At 36.2% G+C, this 7,599-nt stretch overlaps 1 protein-coding gene across 1 annotated transcript in view; it reads left to right on the top strand.

Moving 5' to 3' along the window:
* Positions 1-2,444: 2,444 nt before the first annotated feature.
* The window catches only part of LOC126469749 (protein phosphatase 1 regulatory subunit 37), a 242,527-nt gene continuing 237,372 nt past the window's right edge, over positions 2,445-7,599 (top strand). The window contains exon 1 of the mRNA XM_050096963.1: positions 2,445-2,715. Coding sequence (XP_049952920.1) covers positions 2,550-2,715 — 166 coding nt within the window. The 5' untranslated portion in view covers positions 2,445-2,549. The remainder of the gene's footprint in view (positions 2,716-7,599) is intronic.

The raw sequence follows: 7,599 nt of genomic DNA, 5'->3' as shown, positions 1-7,599 counted from the left end.
TTATGAAAGGCATCGCTGTTGAGAAAAACGTAACTTCGTGTTTAAGCTCATACAGTCTGGAAATAGTTCTACCGCAAGATAGCCACCTAACTGAATTTTGAGGCAATAAACAGATATAAATGCGTCCCATTTCCCCACAAAGCACTGAGGTGAGAGAATTTGTTGAATGAGAATTAATAACATGGATTATTTTCACTGCATCGTCCAACCCTGATTCCAATCCATCGGGCATGCGCTTAGAAACAAGAGCCTGTGTACAAATGCAACAATATGTCCAAGTAGCGCTGGGCGCTACCGATTTCACTTTGACAAAAAATCCAGCATCACACCCTGTCATAGACTTCGCACCATCTGAACAAATTCCTACACAAGAAAGTATTCTTCGGTTAATTTAATGAATATATCTCCTCGTCTTTTATGGGTCTGCAGACTAGTAGTTCGTCTTCTACGAACGAAAAGTAACAAAATGCCAAAACTGACAACATCAGTCGAGTTGTCAAGTTGAATCGCAAAAGAAGGACTGGCACAAACTCTTTCAAAAATTTCATTTTCGACGTAATTTTACGTGTCTTTGATCTGTCAGTTGATCGTAGTGTCGGACAATGGTACCATATTGACTTTTTTTTGTGAAAGATTCTCCAATCATGCGTTGCACTACATCATATGTAGGCTACATGGACGCACTAAATCTTCATCTATTCAATGAGGTTTTGCGTTTTAGCAGTTCTGTAGTTAAAGTGATAAGACGCTTCAAGAGCATTCTCATTGTCGTTGTTTACACCGGATACAAAAGTGCGGAAGTTAAATCATTTTTTCACTCGTTAGCTTTTCGTGTAAAAAAATCAGCAGATTTGTTTGTGTGGATGGAGTGCTTAGTTTCTAAATGGCATTTAAGCAGAGAAGGTGTCAGAGAACTGTTATCAAGAATGTCGCCAAAAACCACAGACTGTAGTCTTGGACAGTCCTATATATGAAAATCCAAACTCAATGTAATAATCATTGTACTTTATTTTCTTTACAGACGGTTCCCTTTTGTTGGATTGACACACACACGTCACTAGAAACTGAATGACCTGTTGAAACAACACTAACGATCAAGCGATTTTTTTACCCTATTTCACTTTCAAACTTCCACTTTTCAACCGGTTATTCATTTTAATGTGAATGGAAACGATTCTGATACACAACTGACAAATTACTGCATTTGTCACAAGGAAAGAAGAAGTAGGCTATTGTTGAAAATCAAAGGCCTGACCAGCATGTAGCCGTTCCTTTCCTTAGTGGGGTGGCGGTAATGTTGTTAGTATTGTTAGAACAAGAAGAAATTAGATGACTAAATTTCCATTGTAGGTACATCAAAAGCATTCCTTACGTTATTACATAACTGTAATTCTGGCATTCGCCGTAAATATTAACTTATTTGTTAAAATAATGCCATGAACACCCAATGTTACACATATGTAACATGGGGCATTATAGGGTTTATATGATTTTGTAATAATAATAATATGAATACTAATAATTATTATGAAACTTCCTGGCAGATTAAAACTTTGTGCCGGACCGAGACTCGAACTCTGAAGTGCTCTTGCACTTGCCTGCGAAAGGCAAAGGTCCCGAGTTCGAGTCTCGGTCCGGCACACAGTTTTACTCTGCCAGGAACTTTCGTATCAGCGCACATTCCGCTGTAGAGTGAAAATTTCATTCTAATAATAATAATTATTATAACAATGCCACAGAATCAAAGGAAACAGTGATAGGCCAACCCTAAAAACCGGTCATTATGATAAAGAATTTTGGTGAACCACTTGAAATATTTTACGAACTTGCTGGAGGCTACATTTTGCTTATTAAATAAGAACTAAATCAGACATTTGTCGAACTACTTATTTCATAAATACTTAACTTCTCAAACAGTTCTTCTACTCATGTTCAATCTCGCACAGAAAAAGGAGTCAGTAGTCATTGGTCTTCATCAGGTCCTTCTCCAGCTATTTCAGGACGCCGTGGCGTTACTTATAATCCCCGTAGTTGATGTTGACCTCATTAAAAGTTAAGCCTCTAAGCGTTGTAGTAGAGCCATTTTGGAAAAAAATATCTAAAATGATCAGCAGAAGTGGGCTTCAAGCGTCAGACTTGATGAAAACGCGTCCAAGCTGTGAACTGCCACGTTATTCGGGCTTGATGTGATGCTGCAGGGAAACTGTATTTACTTAAAACAGAAATTAAAAAAAAAATCACTTTTAGCTTGCGCAGTATAGTAGCATCGACAGATCACAGTGGATAGGAAAAAAACCGGCGTTTTTAATAGCTGAAACGCTCCATGTTTCTGAAATAGTAGAAAATCTTCGTTTTCGATACAAAACTTTGGCGTCAGTTCGTTATTTGTTTATGTATCGCTGGATATTACTATTTATGTTTTTAACATGAGTTTTGGACAATATGGCAGCAGTGTTGTGATTTGAGTTTAGTGGCTTGCGTTTTTGACAAGTTTGGTTCCTGATTACATCCGAAACCGCACGTATACGGATGTAAGTCTGCAATTTAACATGAGTGATCCTTCAAAAGAAGATCAGCAAGAAGCTGCCGAGAGAATAACTTCATGCGTTCGAAATTCAAAGAGCGGTCGTAGATATTCATTTTCAGTGTCTTTCCCGGCTGAGGGAAACCAGCTGATCACCGGTTATTTAGAACCGCCAAATCCATGGCAATATGGTAAGCGTAATGCTTATTAATTCTATCCGTACATCAGGTAAATAGTCTTGCCAGTACTTGTTGCATACGTCGATTTGCGTCTGAAATAGATATTTAGTTTACCAGCGTCAGAAGAAAATGGAAATAAAAACTGTAACATTGTGTGAGGGTCAGTGATTGTGGATTCACAGAATAATATTTCTCTTTGTTAACAATGAATAAATGTTTTCCGTAAAATCGGTATGTGTTGTGCTGCTTGTCTTAGCCTCTCACTGTAGTAAAGCAACCAATTAAGATAACTTTATTTAGTTGCTTTATTTATCGCTTCTTTATCAGTATCAGCCAGACATTATATATATTCGAATCAGATAGTTTTCTCGTAGTGTCGTAACTTTATCCGTAATGTTTTCTGTGTCGGTATCTTTACCTTCATGCTTGTTGTCTTTTGTTACTGTGCCATATGATCCTGCCGCCCACTCAGGCCCGTTGTCACCAACATTTATTGTGTTACACAGTTTGTAATCACTGGTTCCATACTCTATAGTTTTAAATGTTTTTAATAATGCTCTGTTTATTATGAAAATATTTTTGCCGGTTTTTTTATTTTTTTAGTGAATATATAAGAGCAGTTTTAACGAGGTTGTGCCTTAATGGTATGCTTTCATTGTTTCATCGAAATGTGTAATTGCGTTTAAATTTTTTTTTTTTTTGTGTCCTATTTGATATATTATTCCCGTTCGGAATGCTTGTATGTATACATTTGTGTTTGTGTCTACGCGGAGGGGGGAAGATAAGACAGGGACAGATACCAGTAAAATTAAATGGCATCTGATACAAAATCACCCTATACTAGTGAGGGAAGAATTGAGCCAGATTCAGATTATAAGATGCTCCATTATACATTGTTCCATTTATCAGTTGATACGTTGCCTGTTTCGTGATATACCACTGTAAACTTCAGCTTTCTATTGTATTCCTGCATGTTGGGGCCAACTTTAAGATTTTAGTTTGTAATATTGTTATTAGTGCAATGTTCCTTCATGAACTGTGCAACAAACTGTTCTTATAACCAAAAATATTCATACTATATCTATTAACTCGGATGCAGCTACATTTTAAAAAAAGTTGGTTTCAATAGGATTATTTCAAAGTATGGCCTTATGACATCCGTTAATTGGTGTTACTGTACTTTGTTGTATAAAAATTAGGTATGTCATAAAGTACAATGTCTGTAAGCTGGAAGACTACTAATTTTTGCATAGGTGGCCACACGTCTTCAAAGCAGACAATGATTGACATACAGTAACTGTAATGTATACCCCTGCAAAAGTTGGCTTATTATTGCTATGTAGGTGAATCTTATAATGAACCTATGATTTGTCTTCACTTTGAAACTTTCTTCAGTGGTGTTGCAATATCATTACACAAATTTAACACTATTCATCTGATCATAAACTTAATTTGTGGAAAGCAATTGCATGTATATGATGTGTTTTGTGACCTGTAGATGAAATTTTGTGATTCCTTTGTTACTTTCGGAAAATCTTTTGAAAGTTGATTTTGGAAGATCACAGGACCTTCTTTAGCCTTTCCTATCTGTTGGAGTACTTTCTTGCTCTCTCACCACTGTAAGAAAGTTAATGCAAGGGGGGTGAAAGTCCACACTGCAACTAACAGTATGTAAAACACTTTTTATTTATTTATTTGTTGTTTGACCATTTGACAGAACAGTATAGCACATGTCAAACACACAATAATATGTGCATGTGCACTGTACTTAAAACAACTACAAAGTAGGTTAGGAATATATGAGGATAGAGCTGGAAATCAGCCATGGTCTTATTAGTGGAACCATTACAGCATTCTCCGTAGCGACTTGAGGAAACTTTCTGCACTGTTCCTTAATTACAGAACTATTGTATACAAACCATTTTGGGAACAATTTCTCTGTCACTGGCAACACTACTTCTCTTGGTTGTTTTTCACTGTAGAAATTACTTGTCAAACTGGTTAAAAATCTGCCTATCATTATTAAGTTTGGTGCAGCATTTGTCATTGAAAGTGAATTTTAGTTAGTAAAACATAATTCTCATTTTCTATTAGAACTGTGATCCCATTTAGAACTCTAGGCTGCCACAAAGCTGACAGAAGACATTGTTGTAGACGTTTAGAATGGAATCTGATGTGTGCTGTTCTGTGAAGTAGAGGACATCCAGGATGCAATTAAGAGCATGACATTGTTGCTCTACAGATTATGTCAATAACGTTGTGTACTGCCTAGGTTAGAAAACTATTTTCACTTCTTTCAAGAGATTAGTGGAAATGTTAAAAAAAAGACAGCCCCCACACATGGTCATCTGTGCATAGCTGTCTCTCTCCTTCACCATTCATAGTGTGGACACTAGTTTGAAACCAACCAGAGTGTCTAAATTCATGCTTGTAAAGTGGTGGTTTGTAGTGTTCCTATGGATAGGTCACATGTGTGCTATTCAAGGGATACAGCTACTTACATGGCGTAATATGATTGAGGGCCTATGGAGATAGTCTGAAGTGGCAAATAGAGCCACTGTAAGAATGAATGCTTTACTTCTACTATATTTATGCTCGTAATGAGTGTTTTGCATAGCCAGTGCTAGGAGTGAGTTTCTTGGTCAATGGACCATTTGCACAATAAATTGTAATGATGTGGAAGAAGTCATTTTATCTTCACGTCACAAATTAATTTGTAAATATGGCTAAATGCCGAACATTTATAAGCTTTTTTTAAAAATACATATCAGAGTTAATAATTCTGGGTCAGCCTTGACCAGTGACGTAATGTTAATGGCAGCTGTCACGTCACCTTCTGGTGCATATATTCACAGATTTATTGTCAGTTGGTGAAGCCAAAGAATGTGGGGAGAAGAAACCTTTTACACATTACAGTAATAGAAAATGTTGTATGATTCAATAGTTTTGTCAATGAGAAACTTATTCAATTTTAATTTTACTTTGCTGTCTGTCAGACATTTTACATCACAGGGTAAGTTAACAGATATTTTAGTTGCAACATTGTGCACTCCTTTTTGTGCTGAAGAAAACATTAATGTGGAGTAATGAATTATAATTTTTCTTCCTGGTATTGTAATTATGTACATCATTGTTACTTTTGAACTGCAGTGGATTATTTAGAACAAACTTCCTGAGTGAATAAATATACTGTGAAGCAGTAGTCATAATACCAAATTCTTTAACCAGATGTCTAAAAGATGATCATGGTTTAGCACCACATATTATTCTCACAGCACGGTTTTGAGCACTGAAGAGTTCCGTTCTTAAAGATGAGTTTCCATAGAACATTATTCCATATGACATTATTGGAGGAAAATATGCAAAATATGTCAGCTTACTAATTTCTCTTTCCTCACAATTTGCAATGATTCTAAGGGCAAGTTTAGCTGAAATATGTTGATTTAGGAGCTCCAAAATGTGCTTTTTCCAGTTTAAATTCCGATCAATATTGACACTAAGAATTTTGAAGCTCCCACCGTATTTATTATTTCCCCACAATGTATTACCCTTATCATTGGTGCAGAACTGAATATGTTGTGTATTTTTAAAACTGAGGATGAGACTATTCACAGCAAAACTTTCACTGGTACTTTTATGAACAATTTTTGCCATTTCCTCTGTTTCTGTATGTGTGCTGGGATTGATTAAAATACTTATGTTGTCTGCAAAAATGCCAATTTTGCTTGTTGTGTATAAGGCAGAATATCATTTACATATATGAGTAACAATGGTGGTCCTAAGATTGAACCTTGGGGAACCCTATACATGATTTCACCCCAGTCAGAATAATGTCCTTGGACTGTATTGGTTGAATTACTAAGTAAAACTTTCAGCATTCTTTTGGTTTGATAGTTTCAGGTGACAACTGTAAGGTGAGAAAATGGATGGTTTGTTTTTAGCAACAACATTAAGTGCATTTTATATTCTTCAGAGTTTATTTTGTTGCTCTCAGCCACTTCTTGGAATATATAGTGTAACCTAAGGTTATGGTTAGGTTGACTTCTGAGGATGAGTGAAGAGCTAGATTAACCATTGCAAGTTATCACCACTCTTTTGTTTGTTTTAAATATATTATTCCGCTGAGGTTGTTGGTAGTTCATGATGTGAGAAATTAGTTTAATTTGATCGCATTGAAACACATTTTGTCTCTTCTATTATCTTGGTGACCACATTTAAAACCAGTTATGTCACATCTTGCCTTTCCAAAAGACCTTATGGTGAGCACTGCAAACACTTATCCAGGAAATATAAGTAAGAAGATAGTCACTATCAGTGAATTTTTGATATTTGTAGATGACGGCTCAGCAGTTCACAAACGGATACAAAACGGGATTGCCAATTGATAACTGAGAGAGACGCATGCTTAAGATACCACTTGTTATATATTTAAAAAGGCTTTACAGCAGTGTTGTTTTAGGAAAGCAGTGGCAGTTTATAATACTAGACACAAAACGCTAGATTTAACACTAATGGGAGTCAGTGGGCAAAGCCGAAGATTGCCGTACGACCCTTGATGTCATCAAGATGGCAGACACCCGTATTTCAAACATGGCAACCATGGTCTTACTCACTGTATATGCAGACAGACTCGCATAGTCTGAAAAGTATTTAATTGAAGAAATAACCCGAAACTAATGGGACAACTGCAGGGATTAAGGAGTTTTGGGAGAGGACAAACTGAATGAGTGACAGTCATACTAATTAATACATGCCAAAACAAATACTAATGCAAAAATCAAGCATACCAAATTCTCTGCACTCAACAAAACCACAATAAAAAGAAACCTGAAAAGAATTGGTGCCGGACATCGCATTTGACCTTTGTAGCTCAAATGAAGTCCATGATATCATGAA

The sequence above is a fragment of the Schistocerca serialis genome, chromosome 3 (assembly GCF_023864345.2).
Source record: "Schistocerca serialis cubense isolate TAMUIC-IGC-003099 chromosome 3, iqSchSeri2.2, whole genome shotgun sequence".
NCBI classification, from domain to species: domain Eukaryota; kingdom Metazoa; phylum Arthropoda; class Insecta; order Orthoptera; family Acrididae; genus Schistocerca; species Schistocerca serialis.
The sequence above is the reverse complement of the archived record's forward strand: the minus strand, read 5'-3'. Positions and strand labels throughout refer to the sequence as shown.